General features: G+C 45.8%; 1 protein-coding gene across 1 annotated transcript in view; it reads left to right on the top strand.

Moving 5' to 3' along the window:
- The window catches only part of PDE9A (phosphodiesterase 9A), a 121,806-nt gene that overhangs the window by 43,463 nt on the left and 57,056 nt on the right, over positions 1-21,287 (top strand). The window contains exon 4 of the mRNA XM_025381034.1: positions 1,913-1,956. Within this exon, the coding sequence (XP_025236819.1) occupies positions 1,913-1,956 (44 nt within the window). The remainder of the gene's footprint in view (positions 1-1,912; positions 1,957-21,287) is intronic.

The following is a 21,287-nucleotide window of genomic DNA, read 5'->3' as shown; positions in this document are numbered from 1 at the left end:
AATTAGTCACCATTAACGGCTTGGCGTGTATACCCCTCCATATTCACTGTGCTTTCTTCTTCCAGAAATGAGCTCATTCTCTATATATCACTCTGTAACTTGTTTTTACCTAGTAAGGAGTCACAGGCGCCCCACAGGTAAATACTTGCACACTTGTCTTCATCTTCTTAACAGCTACCTGACACCCCAGTATCTCAGTCTGTCTGAACTTAAACAGCTAGACATTGACTTCTCAGAGTGTGGAGGCTGAAGTCTGAGATGAGGGTGTGGCAGGTTCTGTTCCTGGGGAGGCCTCTCTTCCTGGCTTGCAGACAGCTGCCTTCTGACTGTGCCCTCATGAGGCAGAGCAAGAGACAGCTCTGGTGCCTTCGCCCCTTGTAAGGACACCAACCCCATCCCATGGGCCTCACCCTCAGGAACTCCTCCAAACCCAATCACCTCCCAAGGCCTCACCTCCTAATCTTACCCACTGGGGATGAGGGCTTCATTATATGTGGGATGGTGGTACCTCAATATTCAGACCCTGGCACCATAGGGCCACTAATGTGTTATCCTGCCTGTGGAGAGATGCACAAACTGAACCAAGCAGACCGCACAGTGGAGCATGCTCTTTCAACCCCCCTGCCCCTGACCACAGCGGACACTCGGGAAGAAATGGGTACAGCAAGTGAACAAATGAATGAGCAAGTCAAAGACATGAACACATGACATGTGACTGTCTCCCTGTGTGCTGATGTTTCATTCTGATACATCCCTCCCTAATTCATCTGCTGAGACAAAGGATTTTAACCGATATTGCCACACGGTTTTCCCCAAGGTGTGGCAACCCACACCCCACCAGCAACACCTGTGATGTCTGCCGGCCTGTGTCCTTGTAGCACTTCTCTTTCCAGGTTTCCAAATGTTGCTAAACTGCTGGGTCAAGGAATAGCATCTCCCTGGGGCAGCCTCCCTTGTGTGGATTTTTTCTTACTGCTCTTGGCCACTGCCTGTTCCTGGTCTAAACCCGTTCCATTGGTTGCACTGTCTTTTCCTGCCCCTTGGCCAGAGGCCATCATGTGTCAGCGATAGAAACGTTTTGGCTGTCGTATGCACAGCCAGTATTCTCTCCTGCCACACTGGGCCTCATGATTATGGGGGGCGACATCATGGAGATCCCAGTGCATTTTCTTTTTTTTTTTTTTTTTTGAGACGGAGTCTCGCGCTGTCGCCCAGGCTGGAGTGCAGTGGCCGGATCTCAGCTCACTGCAAGCTCCGCCTCCCGGGTTCACGCCATTCTCCGGCCTCAGCCTCCCGAGTAGCTGGGACTACAGGCGCTGCCACCTCGCCCGGCTATTTTTTTTTTTTTGTATTTCTTAGTAGAGACGGGGTTTCACCGTGTTGGCCAGGATGGTCTCGATCTCCTGACCTCGTGATCCGCCCATCTCGGCCTCCCAAAGTGCTGGGATTACAGGTTTGAGCCACCACGCCCGGCCCCCAGTGCATTTTCAACGTCATCACTGTCACCATCCTCTCTTGGTCATTTGGGGGATACGGTCGCCATCAGCTCAATAGAGCAAAAGAGAGGGAGGCCACCTGCATCCGCCAGGTGCTGGAATGGGTCCAGGCAGCTGCCAGAGTCTGCCGTTTCCAACTCGATACAGCACCTGTGATCGGCAGTCGTACCCATGACATTTATTTAATTGACCAAACATGAACATTATAGAGGAAGTTGATCATTTAAATGATATACTTGAAACTCATCTGAGTACGGAAGCTGAGAATAGTCAAAGGAGCTAATTTAAAAAATAAAAAAATAAAAAAAACGACCTAATCCACTGAATTCTAATCACGCCGAGTGCTTATCTCTCCTGCCAGACGTACAGCGAGCGCCTTGCAGCGTCTCACAGCAGCACTGTCTTCTCTTTTGCAGCACTCCCTACAAAGTGAGACCTGTGGCCATCAAGCAACTCTCTGGTAAGGCCCTGCTGTCATTTTTTAAACTAAAAGAAGGAAAAAGAAATCTTGAGCTTGCCCTGGTGATAAAATATATACTAGTTAAGCATTTGAATCTAAGCATTTGAAATGTATATTAGTTAAACCTTTGAAGCATTCAACTATATGTTAGTTAAGCATTTGAATCTGCATTTGAAGCTGACACTATTACAGAATCTGAAACCTTGTATTACTGTAAGGGCTCTGCCTTTCTAACCCCAGGCAAAATAGCATCTCCCTGGGATTAGCCTCCCTTGCATGGATTTTTTCTTACTCCTCTTGGCCACTGCCTGTTCCTGGTCTATGCCGGTTCCATTGGCTGCAGTGTCTTTTCCTGCCCCTTGGCCAGAGGCCATCCTAAGGACTTTGCAGATGCAGGGCGGCATCCACTCTGGTCTTCCTGGCCTAGCACCTGTCCTCGCCTTTCCACTGTGAGTTGCCAAGGCAGGCATCTGTGGCCCCTGGGATGCCTTGGCGTGCCTCGTATAGTCACTTGGGCTGCTGTGTTAGAATCCTTTTTCTTTTCTTTCTTTCTTGCAACGACCTTCAAGGCCCTGACGCTTTCATTCTCATCTCCAAACATTTGCGCTCTAAACAGCCAGAGTGGGGACAGAATCTGGCCCTGTCGCCCAGGGCTGGAGTGCAGTGGCGCGATCTCGGCTCACTGCAACCTCTGCCTCCCAAGTTCAAGTGAGTCTCTTGCCTCACCCTCCCAAGTAGCTGGGATTACAGGCATGCGCCACCAAGCCTGGGTAATTTTTTTGTATTTTTAATAGAGACAGAGGTTTGTCATGTTGGCCAGGCTGGTCTCGAACTCCTGACCTCAGGTGATCCACCCGCCTCAGCCTCCCAAAGTGCAGGATTACAGTCATGAGCCACTGTACCCAACCTAGAATCCACTTTCCATTTGATTTTTATAACGTTTATTTATGTATGATTTATACATCATGAAATGCCATTTAAGTGTCTATTTTGATGAGTTTTGAAAAGTGTGTCACCCTCGTAATCATTACCCAAATCAAGACATTTGCACCACCTAGAAAAGCTCTCTCGTGCCCCTCCCAGTGTGTCTCAGTCCACAACCGACCTGCTTTCTGACATCATCCATGAGATTTGTCCTTTTGAGAGTTTCATGTAAAAGAAATTACATGGTACATGTACTCTTTTTTGACTTGACATGTTTTTGAGACCCACCCGTGTGCTGTGTGTAGAGACAATTCATTGCTTTGTATTGCTAAGTGGTATCCCATGGTGTGGGCTGTACCACAGGGCGCCTTCCATTCTCTGTGGAGGGACATTGGTGTCCCATGGCGTGGGCAGTACCACAGGGTGTCTTCCGTTCACTGTGGATAGACATTGGTGTCCCATGGCGTGGGCAGTACCACAGGGCGTCTTCCGTTCACTGTGGATAGACATTGGTGTCCTATGTTGTGGGCTGTACCACAGGGCGTCTTCCATTCTCTGTGAATGGACATTGGTGTCCCATGGTGTGGGCTGTACCACAGGGTGTCTTCCGTTCACTGTGGATGGACGTTGGTGTCCCATGGTGTGGGCTGTACCATAGGGCGTCTTCCATTCTCTGTGGATGGACATTGGTGTCCCATGGTGTGGGTGGTACCACAGGGCGTCTTCCATTCACTGTGAATGGACGTTGGTGTCCCATGGTGTGGGCTGTACCATAGGGCGTCTTCCATTCTCTGTGGATGGACATTGGTGTCCCATGGTGTGGGCGGTACCACAGGGCGTCTTCCATTCTCTGTGGATGGACATTTGGGTTGTTTCCAGTCTCAGGGCTTTTATGAATAAGGCTGCTGTGAGCATTAAAGTACAAGTAATGGTGGAAACATCTATTTTTATACATTTTATTTCACTTGGCTAAATACCTAAGACACCTATAACCTTGCCAACTTTTTTATACAGTTAAACATATACTTAACCATCGTCCCTAAGAGTGGAGGGAAGAGTCTGTAGAGTGCTCCCCAGTCTGGGTTTGTCTGACGTTTCTCTCACAACCAGCCTGGGTGTGGTGGGGTTTGGAAGGAATATGTGGGGCACATGACAGCCAGGTGGGACCACTGGCTTCTGCACTGCAGAGTCACCGTTGGTCTCCTTCCCTGCTCTTCTTTGGAAGCAAGTCACTAAGTCCAGCTCATCCAAGCGGAGGAGAAAAAACCGAGGTTCATTTACTCTGCACAGATATTCATTTGCTCCAGCACCATTTGGTGAAAAGACGATCTTTTCTCCCACTGAATTACCATGACACCTTTGTGGAAAATCAATGGGCCATATATGTGTGAGTCTTTTTCTGGACTCCAGATACTGTTGTGTAAATTTACATGTCTTAAAACAAAAGCACACCATCTTGACTACTGTAGGTAAATAGTAGGTCTTGAAATCAGGTACTCTAAATTATCTCTGGTTTCTTTTTTCTTTTTCAAAAATGTTATTGCGTTTATTTTCAGATAAATTTTAGAATTAGTCTATGAATTGCTACCAAAAAAAAAGTCTGCTAGGATTTTGACTGAAATTGCATTAAATATACAGAAAAATGTGGGAAGAATTAATATCTTAAGAATGTTGAGTCTTCTGATTCATAAATATGGTCTATCCATTTATTTGGGTTTCCTTTAATGTTTCTCAATAATGTGTTACCATTGTTAATATGAAGTACTTAAATATATATTGATAATACATCACTATTTCATGTATTTAATGGTATTATAAATGGATTTTTTTTTCATTTCAATTTTCAGTAGTTTTTAGTTTATAGGAATTGGCTTTTGTATGAGACCTTGCTAAACTCATTTATTAGGTCTAGTAGCTTTTTGTAGATTTCCTATGATTCTATAGATGATTTTCTTAGAGTGCTGGTTTTCTGACAACAAAGTCCTTCTGCTTTTGTCTGAAAAAGTTTTTCTTTGTTGTTTTGCTTTTTTTTTTTTTTTTTTTTTTTTTTCCAAAGAGAGAGAGAGATAAGAGCTGTCTCTGTTGCCCAGGCTGGAGTGCAGTGGTGCAGTCATAACTCATGATAGCCTTGACCTCCTAGGCTGAAGCAGTCCTCCCTTCTCAGCCTCACAAGTAGCTGGGACTACAGGCACACACACCATGGCTGGCTAATTTTTTAAGTTTTTGTAGGGACAAGTTCTCACGATGTTGCCCAGGCTGGTCTCAAACTCCTAAACTCAAGTAATCCTCACTTCCTGGGATTACAGGGATGCGCCACCGTGCCCGACTGACGGTGTTGTTATTTCATCTTCATTTTGAAAGGGCATTTTCTTGCCACAGAGAATTTTACTTTCGCAGTTTTCCAGCACTGTGGATATGTCGTCTCGTTGTATTTTAGCTGGTGTAGCCTCTAATGAGAGGTCTGTGATGCCTTCCCTTTGTTCCTCTGCGTGCAGAGTGTGTCTTTTTCCCTCTGGCTGCTTAAGGTGTTTTCTTTATCACTGGTTTGCAGGAATTTGATTACGATGGACTTGGCGTGGTTTTCTTTTGGTTTAACCTGCTTGGTGTTCATTGATCCTCTTGGAACTTTGGGATCATATTTTTCATGAAATTTGGATTTTTTTCTGCTCTCTCTCTCTCTCTCTCTCTCTCCCCCCTCCCCCCCGTTTCCCCTGGGATCCTAATTACCTGAATGATAGACAGCCTGAGAGCATCCCCTGACTCACTCCCACTCTGTTTCTTTCTTTCCAGACCGTTTTTTCTGTTTGCTTTATTTTTCTTAGACTTTTCTGTGGCATCTTCAATTGCATTGGTCTTCCCTCCTGCAGTGTCTAGTCTGCTGTGAATCTCATTCAGTGAAATTTTCATTTCATATATTGCGTTCTTCACCCCTAGGAATTTGTTTTCCTCCTTTTTCATATCTCCCATTTTCAGATGTCCCATTTATGCCTCATTATGTTTATATTTCCTGTAAACGCTTATACCTCATGATAATTGTTTCATGCCATTGTCTGCTAGTTTCCTGCTCTCTGCCGTATCTGTCTGTCTCTGTTGATTGATTTTTCTCCTGGGTATGGGTCATATTTTTCTGATTCTCATGAATCTAGTAGATTTGGATGGAATGCTCATCACAGGAGTGCATGCTGGTTCATCATCTGGTTTTGTTTCTCCCAGTTAGCGTGTTGAGCTCTGCCTTGGCCAGCAGTTAAGTCACTTGTACAGTGGTTTGATGCCTTTGAGTCCCACCTTTAAGTTTTGCCAGAATGACTCGAGAGGGCCCTTACCCCAGGGATAACTCAGTCCTGCTAAGACATGATCCCTTTGGGGTCTCCCCCAAACTCCTGGCTGATCACCAAATTCCACTCTGGCTGTTTAGAGCGCAAATGTTTGGAGATGAGAATGAAAGCGTCAGGGCCTTGAAGGTCGTTGCAAGGATGCTGGCTTTTATGCTGAGTGGCGTGGGCAGCTATTAGAAGGCTTTCAGCGGAGGAGTGACACCATCACATTTGTGTTTTAAATCTTGCTCAGGGCGCTGGGTCGAGATCAGGAAAGGGAAGTGGTAGCAAAGGTGGAGGCAGAGAAATCCGAGAGGAGGCTGGTTTTTTGGGAGGAGACGGAGGCCCAGGCCAGGGTGGGGGTCATGGAGGCGATGAGGAGTGCAGGTTCCAGCATGTTCTAAAAGCAGAGACAAGCTTTTTCCTAAGTGGAAGCGGGATATACAGACACCCATCCGGGGCTTCTTTGACCTGAGCACTGAGCGCCATGGCCCAGGGAGGGGGTTGCTGCGGGTGGGCTTGGCCTGCTCGTCAGACATCAGGTGCACGAGGAGCAGGCAGAGTCAGGGCAGGCGGCCTCTCGGCTGTCAGCTCCTAATGGATGGTGTTGAAGTCTGGGGCTTGGTGAGGCCAGCAGGGAGTGAGTGAGCACCAGCAGGAGGGGCCAGGCCTGATCCGGACGGAGACAGAACCCATCTGTGGGAGAAGGATGCTGGTGCCTAGATGCCATCAGGAGCAGAGGGGTCAAAGCCACGAAGCCCTAGAGGCAAGAAGAGGCAAAGGCCGGCCAGGTGTGGGTTGGATGCAGCAGGGCTCGCGCAGGCCAGTGAAGACGGGCGAGGTGGCTGTGTTCAGAGTTAGAAGAGTATCGCTGGGAGCAGAGGAAAGAGGGATTTCTGTGTCACTTGGGGGCCCATCCAGGACCAGTGGGAGATGGAGTTGGACTCATTAAGGGAAAGAGGTGAACGGGAGTTGGAACCGCTTGTCCTAAGGCCGGAGCTGTTCCTCCCTGGAGGACTCTGGCAAAGGCTGCTGGCCTTGGGCTGTGCAGGCGCCCAGTGGCTGAGACATTGGTGCCCTCTGCAGCCCTCCTGGAACTCGGATCCTAGGAGCCACAAAGGGTCCGTGTGATCTCAGGACCATTTCAAGGGGATTGTGTCTTTTTGACCAGAGCGTTAGGGAAAGCGTGCTGCACAGTCACAGGCCAGGACAGCCCCCCACCGCCCAAGTCCTGTAGGAGAGCCAGGGGCTCTCACAATATTCTTAGGTGCAACAGCAGTTGAGCCGTGCTGTCACGCTTAACCCAAGTAATGATAGTGTCTTCAATTAGACACTGCTGTAGGGGTCTGGTTCTGCTTGTTCGCCTCCACATTCCTGCCTGCACTAGGACCCAGGACCTGTCTCCGGTCATACACACCCTGTCCAGCCTCTGCATCTGGCCCTGTGGAGACCCACACCACATTCTACCTCCTGGCCAGAGACCAAGAGTGACTTAGAGGCTTCCACTTCCCAGCAGCTTTATTGGTGTTGCTGTTTCCATAGAAGGACAATAAAAAGGGGCCATAAGGAGGAGCATCTGCAGAGTACGTGCTTGAGCTTCTGCAAGCCAGAGGAGGCCGGTGGCTGGTGGGGTGGGCAGGCTGCCTGGCTGTGCCCCACAACGCGCATGTGAAGAGGTTTTGGGGACAGCCATGGAACCCCGGAGCTGCCCCCACATGAGAGTTCCCCCAGGAGGTGACCAAATGCATTTAAAGTCCAGCCGCAGTCCAGACGCAGACGCGCCGTAACTGTAAAGCACGCACCAAATTCTGAAGGCTTAGTATAAAAAAGAATATAAAAATCTCAGTCACGTTTGTATTGATTTCATATTTCCTGGTTGAGATGTCATTGTTATAACATAAAGCCCACCATTTTAAAGTGTACAACCTCAGCCAGGCATGGTGGCTCACACCTGTAATCCCAGCACTCTGGGAGGCCGAGGCGGGCAGATCACCTGAGGCCAGGAGTTTGAGACAAGACTGGCCAACATGGTGAAACCCCATCCCTACTAAAAATACAAAAATTAGCTAGATGTGGTGGTGTACATCTGTAATCCTAGCTACTTGGGAGGCTGAGGCAGGAGAATCGCTCGAACCTGGGAGGTAGAGCTTGCAGCAAGCCAAGATCACACCACTGCACTCTAGCCTGGGTGACACAGCGAGACTCCATCTCAAAAAAAAAAAGTAAAGTGTACAACCTCAGTCCTTTTTAGTGTCTTCATTTTGTTGTGCAACCATCACCACTATTTAATTCCAGAACATTTCCATCAACCCAAAAAGAAACCCTGTACCTGTTAGCAGTCCCTCTCCATCCCCCTGACCCCCCAGCCCCTGGCAGGCCCTGCTCTCTGTCCTGTGCATTCTGGACCTTTCACATGACAGAATCTGTGGCCTTTCCTGGCTTCTTCCACTTCACACACTGTGTTCCAGGCTCCCTGTGTTGCAGCTTGTGACAGCTCTTCGTTTCTTTATGGCTGGGTGACGTTCCGTTGTGTGGCTGCGTCGCGTGGCTGCGTCGCGTGGCTGCATCGCGTGGCTGCATCACGTTCGGTTGATCCATTCATCAGCTGATGGACATTTGGGCTGTTTCCACAAAGGCTATTGTGAATGATGCTGCTGCAAATATTTGTGTGCAAATTTTTGTGTGAAAGATACCTGGTGAAATTAGGTATTTTGAGGTATATTGGAGTAAATGAAATATTAAAATCTTTTTAAAAGTCTAGCTGTCTTGAAGGGGAGGGCCTGAGAGAAGTGCTGAAAGTTCACAGCAGAGGGTACTGGATGCTGTGGGTGCGCCAGACTGGCCTGTCCAGGAAGTCCCTGCAGCCTGGATAGCAGGTCCCTTACCCACTAATGGGTGCCTCCTCCAACCCCTGAGTCCCCCTGCCTGAGGACCTCCTCTGTGTGGGGCACACCAGGAAGTGGTGGGGAGGGCCCGCCCCGAGGTCAGTCCTCCCCAGTGAGAGGGAGCTGGCGGACGGGTGCCCAGCTTCCTTGCTCCATAGTGGGACTGCGAATCTGACGTCATCAATGCAGCTGCTCAAAGGGAGCTCAGAGCGGGGAGTCACCTGCACGTCAGCTCACCCTCTGGGAGCTCTCTTCCCCCCACGCCTCAATCCCCCACTCCCTCCCAGGGCTTCCTGGGCTGGCCTTCAAATGCGCCACTAGCCCCCAGCTCCTTGTCTCCAGTGGTCTTTTGAGGATCTCAAACTAAGAACCTTACACTCCAAGAGGAGTCAGGCCCCCTGGCATACTCATTTGTCATTTGGATGAAATAGCCTTAGGAGAGCCACTTAACCCCACTGAACTTCCATTTCCCTTGCAAAACAGGAATTCTAATGCATACCTTGCCTGGTTCTTGGGAGGATAAATGAAGTAATTTATGCAAAATGTTGAACACAGTGCCTGCCACTTGGTAAGTGCCCAGTAAATGGTTGCTATCATTGAAAATGACTTAGAGGACATTTTTGAGTGACTAAAGTTAGGTCTCTCTGGAATTGCTGAATTTTAATAGAACAGGAATGCTTCCTAAAGTCTAAAACAAAACACAGAGGACTGACTGTGTCTGCCCTGGAAGCCAAGTTAATGCTGGAAGTCTGAGCACAGACACGTTGCTCGCGAGAAATAATAACACTCCTTAATAATATTGTCTATTTCAGTGCAGTTTCACTCTAGAAGGCCTTATAAGCATAGATGCCGTCATCCTTACTTCCATTCTTTTTGAAACAAAAAGGCTGCAGTGGGCCAGGCGCGGTGGCTCACACCTGTAATCCCAGCACTTTGGGAGGGTGAAGTGGGCAGATCACAAGGTCAGGAGATGGAGACCATCCTGGCTAACACGGTGAAACCCCGTCTCTACTAAAAAAATACAAAAAATTAGCCAGGCGTGGTGGCGGTGCCTGTAGTCCCAGCTACTCGGGAGGCTGAGGCAGGAGAATGGCGTGAACCCGGGAGGCGGAGCTTGCAGTGAGCTGAGATCGCGCCACCGCAATCCAGCTTGGGCGACAGAGCGAGACTCCGTCTCAAAAAAAAAAAAAAAATGGCTGCAGTGTATAAATGAAAAATAACCATTTCTGGAATTGTGTGTTCAGACGGACTCCCTTTAGAGTAGCCTAGCCAACAAAGACAGCAGCCCTTAGCATGCCACTGTCAGAGATATTGATCGCAAACAGTAATACAGAAGCCTTCAGAATGGAAGTGTCCTGATGGCAGATTGGAGTAAAATGGAGATGATGACCGTCGAACACTGCTGCACAGACCTCGAGGCTGCAGACGTTAGGACTGCCCTCCCTGCTGCTAGGCATTTGTGAGAACCAGGCCAACCCATACCTGCCCACGGCTATGTCCTGCCTGACTGCCCTGAAATGCACAGATCCTGTGGGTGCAGTTTGATGAGTTTTGTTTTGTTTTTTGTTGTTTTTGTTTTTGAGACGGAGTTTCACTGTTGTTGCCCAGGCTGGAGTGCAGTGGCGCGATCTCGGCTCACTGCAACCTCTGCCTCCTGGATTCAAGCAGCTCTCCTACCTCAGCCTCCCGAGTAGCTGAGATTACAGGCGCATGCCACCACACCCAGCTAGTTTTTTGTATTTTTAGTAGAGACAAGGTTTTGCCATGTTGACCACGCTGATCTTGAACAACTGACCTCAGGTGATCCACCTGCCTCAGCCTCCCAAAGTGCTGGGATTATAGGCGTGAGCCACTGCGCCAGGTCACAGTTTGATAAGTTTTGGCAGAAGTGCAGGTGTTAGATCTTTGAGGAATCACCACCCAAACCAGAAATACCATTTGACCCAGCAATGACATTTATACATATACCCAAAGGAATATAAATCTTTCTATTATAAAGATACATCTACGTGTATGTTCACTGTAGCACTATTCACAATAGCAAAGACAAGGTATCAGTCCAAATGCCCATCAATGACAGACTGGATAAAGAAAATGTGATACATATACACCATGGAATACTATACAGCCATAAAAAGGAACGAGATCATGTCCTTTGCAGTGACATGGATAGAGCTGGAAGCCATTATCTTCAGCAAAGTAACACAGGAACAGAAAGTCAAACACTGCATGTTCTCACTTATAAATGGGAGCTGGACAACGAGAACACATGGACACAGGGAGGGGAATAACACACACTGGGGCCTGTCAGGAGGGTTGGAGGAGGGAGAGTATCAGGATAAATAGCTGGGGCATGCTGGGCTTAATACCTAGGTGATGGGTTGACAGGTGCAGCAAACCACCATGATACACGTTTACCTGTGTGACATCCCTGCATGTCCTGCACGTGTATCCCAGAACTTAAATTAAATTTTTTTAAAGTGCACGTGCACGTAACCACCACCGCAATCAAGACAGAGGACATTTCCATCACCCTAGAAAAATGCCGCTGTACCCGCTTCAAGGCAGTCCCCACTGTGGAGTGCTCTGCCTGTTTTTGAGTTGCACGGAGTTGAAATCACACAGCATGGGCTCTTTGATGTCTGGACTCTTTCACTCAACATCATTTTTGTTTGTTTGTGTGTGTGTGTGTGTGTTTGTTTTTTGAGACAGGGTCTCACGCCTGTTGCCCAGGCTGGAGTGTGAGGCTCACTTGAGGTCAGGAGTTCGAGACCAGCCTGGCCAACATGGTAAAACCCGGTCTCTACAAAAAATTAGCAGGGCGTGGTGGCATGTGCCTGTAGTCCCAGCTACTCAGGAGGCTGAGGCAGGAGAATCTCTTGAACCTGGGAGGAGGAGGTTGCAGTGAGCAGAGGTTGCACCACTGCACTCCAGTCTGGGCAACAAAACGAGACTCCATCTCAACAAAAAAAAAAAAAAAAGAAACTGCCAAGCTGTTTTACCAAATGGTTGTACCATTCCACATTCCCACCAGCAGCATCTGAGTGACCCAGCTGTTCCACATCCCTGCAACAGTAAACATTTTCTGCTTACATTTTAGACATTTGAGTAGGTGTAAGAGCAATCCTATCTTCTTATAGTTTTAATGTGCATTTCCAAGTAACTTAATGATGTTGAACATGTTGCTATGTCTTATTGGCTATTTGAATGTCATATTTTGTGAAGTGTCTGTTCAAAAGTATTTTACTCAGGCCAGGTCCAGTGGCTCACGCCTGTAATCCTAGCTCTTTGGAAGGCCAAGGTGGGTGGATTACCTGAGGTCAAGAGTTCGAGACCAGCCTGACCAACATGGTGAAACTTCCTCTCTACTAAAAATGCAAAAATTAGCTGGGCGTGGTGGTGGGTGCCTGTAATCCCAGCTACTCAAGAGGCTGAGGCAGGAGAATCGCCTGAACCCAGGAGGTGGATGTTGCAGTAAACCAAGATCACGCCATTGCACTCTAGCCTGGGCGACAGAGCAAAAGCTCCATCTCAAAAAAAATATGTATAAAAAGGATTTTGCTCATTTTTTAAGCTGGCTCATATTATTTTTATCGCTGGTTTGTAGGAAACTCTACATAAGCTAGGATGTAATTCATTTGCCAGATATATATGGCAAATATTTTTCCCAGTTTGTGACTTGCCTTTTTCGTTTTCTTAATGAGGTCATTTGATGAGCAGAGATTTTTAATTTGATGAATTCCATCCAGTGTAACAAGTTTTTCTGTTGTAGTTAGTACTTCTTGTGTCTTCTCTAACAACGTTTCTGTTTTTTGTGTTTTTGTTTGTTTGTTTTTGAGACAAGATTTCTTGTCGCCCAGGCTGGAGTGCAGTGGCATGATAAGCTCACTGCAACCTCCACCTCCCGGGTTCAAGTGATCCTCCTGCCTCAGGCTCCCAAGTAACTAGGATTACAGGTGTCCGCCACCACGCCTGGCTAATTTTTTTGTATTTTTAGTAGAAACGGGGTTTTCACCATGTTGGCCAGGCTGGTCTCAAACTCCCGACCTCAGGTGGCCGACCCGCCTCGGCGTCCCAAAGTGCTGGGATTCCAGGCGTAAGCCACCACCCCCAGCCCTAAAAAAAATTTTTTCTTTTTTTGTTTTTTTTTTTTTTTTTTTTTGAGACGGAGTCTCGCGCTGTGTCACCCAGGCTGGAGTGCAATGGCGCGATCTCGGCTCACTGCAAGCTCCGCCTCCCAGGTTCACGCCATTCTCCTGCCTCAGCCTCCGAGTAGCTGGGACTACAGGCGCCCGCCACCACGCCCGGCTAGTTTTTTGTACTTTTAGTAGAGACGGGGTTTCACCATGTTAGCCAGGATGGTCTCGATCTCCTGACCTCGTGATCCACCCGCCTCGGCCTCCCAAAGTGCTGGGATTACAGGCTTGAGCCACCGCGCCCGGCCTAAAAATTTTTTCTTTTTATCCCAAGGTCATAGAGATACATTTTTAGAAGATTGAGAGTTATAGCCGTTATGGTTTTTTTTTTTTTTTAATTTAAGGAAAATTTTTAACAACCCAGTCATTGTTGAGATGTTATGTTTTAATCTGTCATTCATTTCAAATTAATGTTGTGTGTGTTGTGAAGTGGAGACTGCCCTTCGTTTTCTTCCCCACGCTGACACGCAGCTGTTACTGCACCCCTTGTTAAGAAGACTTTCCTTTTCCCGCTGAATCCATGGCTCCTTTGTTGACAGTTAATGGTCTCTACGTTTGGGCCTCTCACTGAACTCTGTTCTGCTTCACTGATCTATTTGTCTATCCTCACACCAATACCACACTGGCTACGTTACTGTGCCCTGGAATCAGGTACTCTAAGTTCTCCATTTGTTCTTCCTCTTCAGTCGTTTTGACTGTATAGGTTCTTTTCTTTTCCCTACAAATTTTAGAATCAACTTAATCAATTTCAAAAAAGAAGGCTTCTATGACTTTGATTACCATTTTATTTAATATATACTTTGGGGCGGGTAGTGTCTTAACTGTACTGAGTCTTCCAACCCACGAACGTGATACATCCCTCCGCTTATTTAGGTCTCTTTTAACTTCTCAAAAGGTTATGACTTTCAGGATAAAGGTCCTGCGTGTGTTTCGTTAACTTTACTCCAAAGTGTTTTCTGTTTTCTGGTTTTATTGTGAATAGGATTTTATTAAATTTCCAATTGTTTGCTGCTAGTTTATAAAAATACAATCGATTTTTGGATGTTGACATTGGATCCTGTGAATTTGCTTAGTTCATTGGTTAGTTCTAGTTGTTGTTTTATAGGTTCCTATGATTGTCCACAGAGACAGTCATACCATCCAAGAATAATGACTGTTTTAATTATTGCATTCCAATTTTTGGCTTTTATTTCTTTTACTTGTCTTGTTGTACTAGTTGAAACTGCAATACAGTTAAACAAAAGTGAGAACAGACATCCTCGCCTTGTTCCCAATCTTAGGGGAGATGCCTTCAGTCTCTCACCATTACATACAATGTTAGCCACAGATTTTTTTGTAGATGCCTTTCATCAGGTAGGAAGTCCCCAAATACTCTTAGTTTTCTGAGAGTTTTTTGTCTAATGTTCTTTGACAAAATTCTTTGCTCACTTTTATCAAATGTTCTCTCTGCATCTAGTGAGGTGGGTTGAGGAAGCGTCCTCTTATTCCTTGTTTGCTAGTGGTTTGTCTCATAAAGAGGTATTGGATTTTGTTCCATGCTCTTTTTGCACCTATGGATTGATCATATATATGGTGTTTTTCTCCTTTATTCTGTTAAGATAATGAATAATACTGAGTGATTTTCAAATGTTAAAACCACTTTGCTTTCTTAGGGTAAAGGCACTTATATTTTCAGGAAATATTCCTAGGAAATTTCCTGGGGTAAACTCACTTGTATTTCCAGGAAATATTTCTAGGAAAATACTTGGGAATAAATGTAACAAAGGATATGCAGGCCCTCTCCTTGATGTGTTTGCTTTTTATGTATTGATTTGGTTTTGTTTTTGTTTTGAGATAGAGTGTCGCTCTGTCGCCAAGGCTGGAGTGCAGTGGCACAATCTTGGCTCACTGCAACCTCTGCCTCCCACCTTCAAGTGATTCTCCTGCCTCAGCCTCCCGAGTAGGTGGGATTATAGTTGCCTGCCACCACACCGGCTAATTTTTGTATTTTTAGTAGAGACAGGGTTTCACCATGTTGATCAGGCTGGTCTCAAACTCCTGACCTCAAGTGATCCGCCCACCTTGGCCTCCCAAAGTGCTGGGATTACAGGCGTGAGCCACAGCACCCAACCACTTTTTATGTATTGCTAGATTTGATTTCCTAACAATTCATTAAGGATGTGGCTGCCTATGCTTAAGTGGGACACTGGTGTGTAATTTGTTTTCTTGGAATGTCTTTGTCATATTTTGATATTGGGCCTATAGTGGCCTCATAAAACACGTTGGGAAGTTTACTTTCTTCTCTATTTTCTGAAAGATTTTATATAATTTGGGTATTATTTTTTCCTATGTCCCTTTACTCTTAATGTAGTTGTGGGTTTTTTTGTCTTTTTAATAGTTAATAACAATGTATTTTATTCTTGAAAATCACTGAGAGTACATTTTGCATTATCACCACAAAAAAATAACTATGTGGCGTAACATGTATGTTAATTGGCTTGATTTAGCCATTCTACAGTGTGTATATTTCAAAACATCATCTTGACCATGGGAAATGTATGTAATTTTTGTAAATTTTTTAAAACTTTTTTTTAAATTCCAACTTTTATTTTACAGTCAGATCTAAATGTGTCACATGCAGGTGTGTTACATGGTGTATTGCACCCAGGCAGTGAGCGCACCCACGTATTTGTTGATATGGTTGGGGTTAGCGCTACCATGTTGCTATCTGCTGTTCCTTGATCTTGGGTTTTGTTTCTCTGTCCCTCCTTTTCTGCCTTCTCCTGGGTGAACTGAGTAAATTTTCGTTTTCCATTTTATTCCTTCTACTGACTCTTTAGCTGTCTCTTTTTGCATTATTTTTACTTGGCTGTTGTAAGTATTACAATATGCATCTTTACTTTTTTTTTTTTTTTTAATAATTGATAGACTTTGTTTTTTAGATTCACGGCAAAATTGAGTGAAAAGTGCGGAGCTCCCACATGTTCACCCCACACACAGACATTCAGCCTCTGCCACCGTCAACGTCCTGCGTCAGATTGTACATTGGTTACGGCCGGGCACAGTGGCTCACGCCTGTAATCACAGCACTTTGGGAGGCCAAGGCGGGCAGATCACTTGAGGTCAGGAGTTCAAGACCAGTCTGGCCAACATGGCGAAACCTGGTCTCTACTAAAAACACAAAAATTAGTCAGGCGTCATGGCACACACCTGTAATGCCAGCTACTTGGCAGGGAAATCGCTTGAATCCGGAAGGTGGAGGTTGCAGTGAGCCAAGATTGCACCATTGCACTCCATCCTGGGCGACAGAGAGAGACTCTGTCTCCAAAAAAAATAAACCATTGTACATTGGTTACAATAATCAGTCAACCAACATTGACATATCCTTATCAGCCAAAGTCTATAGTCCACCTCAGAGTTCACTCTCAGGGTTGTACACTCCCTGTGTTTGGACAAATACATGATGACCCGTGTCTCCCATCCCAGTGTCAGACAGAATAGGTTCACTGCCTTCAAAACCTCCTGTGCTCCAACTGTTCATCCCTCCCCCCCAAGCCCCAGATCTTTTTACTGTCTCCATAGTTCAGCCTTTTCCAGAATGTCATATAGTTGGAATCATACAGAATACAGCCTTTTCAGGTTTTCTTTCACTTACTAATATGTCTTTAAGATTCTTCTATGCCTTTTCCTGGCATCTTAGCATTGAAGGCTATTCCATGGTCTGTGTGTATCACAGTGTATTTGCTCCTCACCTATTGAAGAGCATCTTGGTTGCTTCAGGTTTGGGCAATTGTGAATAAAGCTGCCATAAGTATTCTTGCGCAAGTTTTTGTGCGCGCGTAAGATTTTAACACATTTGGATAAATACCAAGAAGCACAATTGCTAGATCTTTTGGTAAGAGCATGTTTAGTTTTGTAAGAAGCTGCCAAACAGTCTTCCAAAGTGACTGGGCCATTTTGCACCCCTAGCAGCAATGAACGAGTGTTCCTGCTCCTCCACATCCTCCCAGCTTTTGTGTTTCAGTGTCTTGGATTTTCACCACTCTTGATAGGTGTATTGCAGTATCTTCTTCTTGTTTTAATTTGCAATTCCCCAGTGACATATCATGATGAGATCTTCTCATATGCTTGTTTGCCATCTACATGTCTTCTTTGAGGTGTCTGTTCAGATCTTTTGCCCATTTTTAATCATCCTGAACTTTTCACAATCCATTTAGAATTAACACTGTACCACCTCAGGTAAAAAATAAGGACACTGCAACTATCAAAGTCTACTTACTCGCCTCTCCCACCACCTTTGAGCTATTGTGTCATATGTTTTATATCTGCATACATTTTAAGCCCCATAATACAATATTATAATTTCTTTTTTTTTTTTTTTTTTTTTTGAGACAGAGTCTCACTCTGTTGCCCAGGCTGGAGTGCAGTAGTGCGATCTCAGTTCACTGCAACCTCCAACCTCCTGGGTTCAAGCAATTCTCCTGCCTCAGCCTCCCAAGTAGCTGGGATTACAGATGCGTGCCACCTTGCCCGGCTAATTTTTTGTATTTTTAGTAGAGACGGGTTTCATCATCTTGGCCAGGCTGATCTCAAACTCCTGACCTCAAGTGACCTACCCGCCTCAGCCTCCCAATGTGCTGGAATTACAGGCGTGAGCCACTATGCCTGGCCTATAATTTCTTATTTAAACGGCTAGTTGTTTTCTGAAGAAATTATGAAAATAAACTTCAAGATAGTTTGTTAATAGTTGCCTATATATTTGCCATTTCCGATGTTTTTATTTCTTCTCAACTTCCAACTTGTATTATATCCTTTCACTCTAAAGCATTTCTTTTTTCTTTAATGTTTCTTGCAGTGTGTATCTGCTAGTAACTAATTCTCTCAGCTTTTGCTCATTGGAACATGCCTTTTTTAAAAAAAAAAAAAAAAAAACAGAGTCTTGCTCTGTCGCCCAGGCTGGAGTACACAATCAGCTCACTGCAACCTCTGTCTCCTGGGTTCAAGCAATTCTCCCGCCTCAGCCTCCCAAGTAGCTGGGATTACAGGCGCCCACCACCACGCCCGGCTACTTTTTGTATTTTTGGTAGAGACGGGGTTTCACCATGTTGGCCAGGCTTGTCTCGAACTCCTGACCTCAGGTGATCCACCCGCCTTGGCCTCCCAAAGTGCTGGGATTACAGGCGTGAGCCACTGTGCCCGGGCAGGGAACATGCCTTTATTTTGCCTTCATTTTGAAGGATGGGTTTTCAGGGTGTAGAATTCTGCATTCACAGTTTCTTTTTTTTCTTTAAGAAGTTTAAAGATATTCGCTCACTTTCTTTCTGGCCTCCATTGTTTCTGATGAGAAGTCAGCTTAATTTGATCATTATTCCCCGGTATGAAGTGTGTCTTTTTTCTCTGGCTGCTTTCTTTGGTTTTTGCTTTGTTTTGTTTTGTTTGGTTTGGTTTGGTTTTGGAGATGGAGCTTTTGCTCTGTTGCCCAGGCTGGAGTGCAGTGGTGCGATCTCAGCTCACTGCAGCCTCCGCCTCCTGATTCTCCTGCCTCAGCCTCCCAAGTAGCTGGGATGTAGGTGCCCGCCACCATGCCTGACTCATTTTTAGTAGAGACAAGGTATCACCTTGTTGGCCAGGCTGGTCTCGAACTCTTGACCTCAGGTGATCCACCCGCCTCGGCCTCCCAAAGTGCTAGGATTATAGGCGTGAGCCACCGCGCCCAGGCCTCTGGCTGTTTTCAAGCTGTTGATTTCTTTCCTTTATCTTTAGGTTTCAGCAGTTGGACTGTGGTGTGCTACAGTCTCATTTTCTTCCTATTTATTCTTCTTCATGTTCGTTGAGCTTCCGTGAACTGTGAATTTGCGTTTTCGGCAAATTTGCAAAATTTTCAGCCATTATGTGTGATAAGCACCATTCTTTCTCACTAATGACCTGTATGTTAGAAAGTTTGCTATTATCTTTCAAGTGACTGCAGCTTTGGGGTTTTTTATGATCTTTTTTTTCTTTGCCCTTCAAATTGGGTAATTTCTGTTGATCTGTCCTTGATTTCCCTGACTCTTCTGCTGACTCCAAACTGCTATAAGCTGATCCATGAAGTTTTTTTAATTTAGGATATTATATTTTAAAATTCTAAAATTTCCACTTGACTCTTATTCATAGATTTCCCTCTGGAGACTCCCATCTGTCTACTATTTACTGACACCTTTTTTGTTTAGGTATTTGGACGTACTTGCAATTGCCGTGTTAAAGTCTTTGTTTGCTCATTTTGGCATCTGAGCTGGCATGTGTCCGGGTGTCTGATGGATGGTTTTCCATGGCCATGGGTCACATTTCTCTGTTTCTTTGCATGTCTATTTCTTATTGTAGACTAATATTATGAATAATACCTCGTAGAGACACTAGATTTTGTTATCATCCTCTGAAGAGTGTTAATTTTGCTCTAGCAGTCAATTACATTACTGACTGATCGCCTGAACCTCGTGCAGCCCAGTTTTATGCTTTGTTCGGGTAGATCTCTAGAGTGACCCTTCTGTGGTTTCAGTAGGAAGCCTGAGGTGTTTATCAAGTCCCTCTCACTGGACTACATGTAAACTCCAAACTTTGTCTCGTCCACAGTGGGAGCTGAAACCTCTGACACACTAGGCCCACAAACATGCATCATTCAGGGATCCACCAACGAACAGGGTAGTTAAACAGAATTTGGGTCCCACCGCCATGGCTTCCTCCTTTGGGAACTCTCCTTTCCATTTCCATCCTCTCTGACAACCTAAAACTCTGTCATCTGACACTTCCACCTGGAACCTTCTGCTTAAGTTTTAGCCATCTACATTATAAGGTCACTCTATAGCAAGAGATAGAATATTATTCCATTCGAGGCCAGGTGCAGTGGCTCACACCTGAAATCCCAGCGCTTTGGGAGGCCGAGGTGGGTGGATCAACTGAGGTCAGGAGTTCGAGACCAGCCTGGCCAACGTGGTGAAATCCTGTCTCTTCTAAATTTTTCTAAATCCTGTCTCTTCTAATTTTTTAAAAAATTAGCCGGGCGTGGTGGCGGGCACCTGTAATCCCAGCTACTCAGGAGGATGAGGCAGGAGAATCCCTTGAACCTGGGAGCCAGAGGTTGCAGTGAGCCGAGATGGCACCACTGCCCTCCAGCCTGGGTGACAGAGTGAGAGTCCGTCTCAAAAATAAAAAAGAAAAAGGAATATTCCTTCATTCTTTTTTTTTTTTTGAGACGGAGTCTCACTGTGTCGCCCAGGGTGGAGTGCAGTGGCTGGATCTCAGCTCACTGCAAGCTCAGCCTCCCGGGTTTTTACGCCATTCTCCTGCCTCATCCTCCCGAGTAGCCGGGACTACAGGCGCCCGCCACCTCGCCCGGCTAGTTTTTTGTATTTTTTAGTAGAGACGGGGTTTCACCATGTTCGCCAGGATGGTCTCGAACTCCTGACCTCGTGATCCGCCCGTCTCGGCCTCCCAAAGTGCTGGGATTACAGGCTTGAGCCACCGTGCCCGGCCCCTTCATTCTTTTATAGCATCATCGTGCTGCTATTGTGTGTCCTACTGATGGATGTTTGTGTTGCTTCCAGTCTTGCTATTACAGTGATCAGTTGGTTCTTTTTCATTTCTCTTGCTACAAATGTTGCTGCTGCGTACAACCCGTTAAAGTCCACAGATGTAGTAAAACCTTTGGTTTGCAAAAATGACTCAGTCTTTACAAACATTCTGTCATTTGTACCGTAATCAATTAGTTTATTGGATCACAGATTATCCTGACAGAATCCTTCCTGGAACTAGTCTGTGGGATCATCTGGCACAGAGTCAAAGCCCCAGACACGATGAGCCAGAGTTGATTTCCTTTGGCTTCAGCATAATTAAACTTTCCCATAGGATTATCAGGTTACAGTGACACACGCACAGGCTGTCAGATAATGGAGAAAGTCCCAGCAGTGTGTACAATCAGCTGGTGGCTCCCAAATTCAAATTCCCCCAGCGGCATCCATTTGGGTATTCATACCCACACCCTCCCTTAGAAGTTCACC

This window comes from Theropithecus gelada, chromosome 3, assembly GCF_003255815.1.
Source record: "Theropithecus gelada isolate Dixy chromosome 3, Tgel_1.0, whole genome shotgun sequence".
Classification (NCBI taxonomy): domain Eukaryota; kingdom Metazoa; phylum Chordata; class Mammalia; order Primates; family Cercopithecidae; genus Theropithecus; species Theropithecus gelada.
This window is presented reverse-complemented; position numbering and strand designations above follow the sequence as displayed.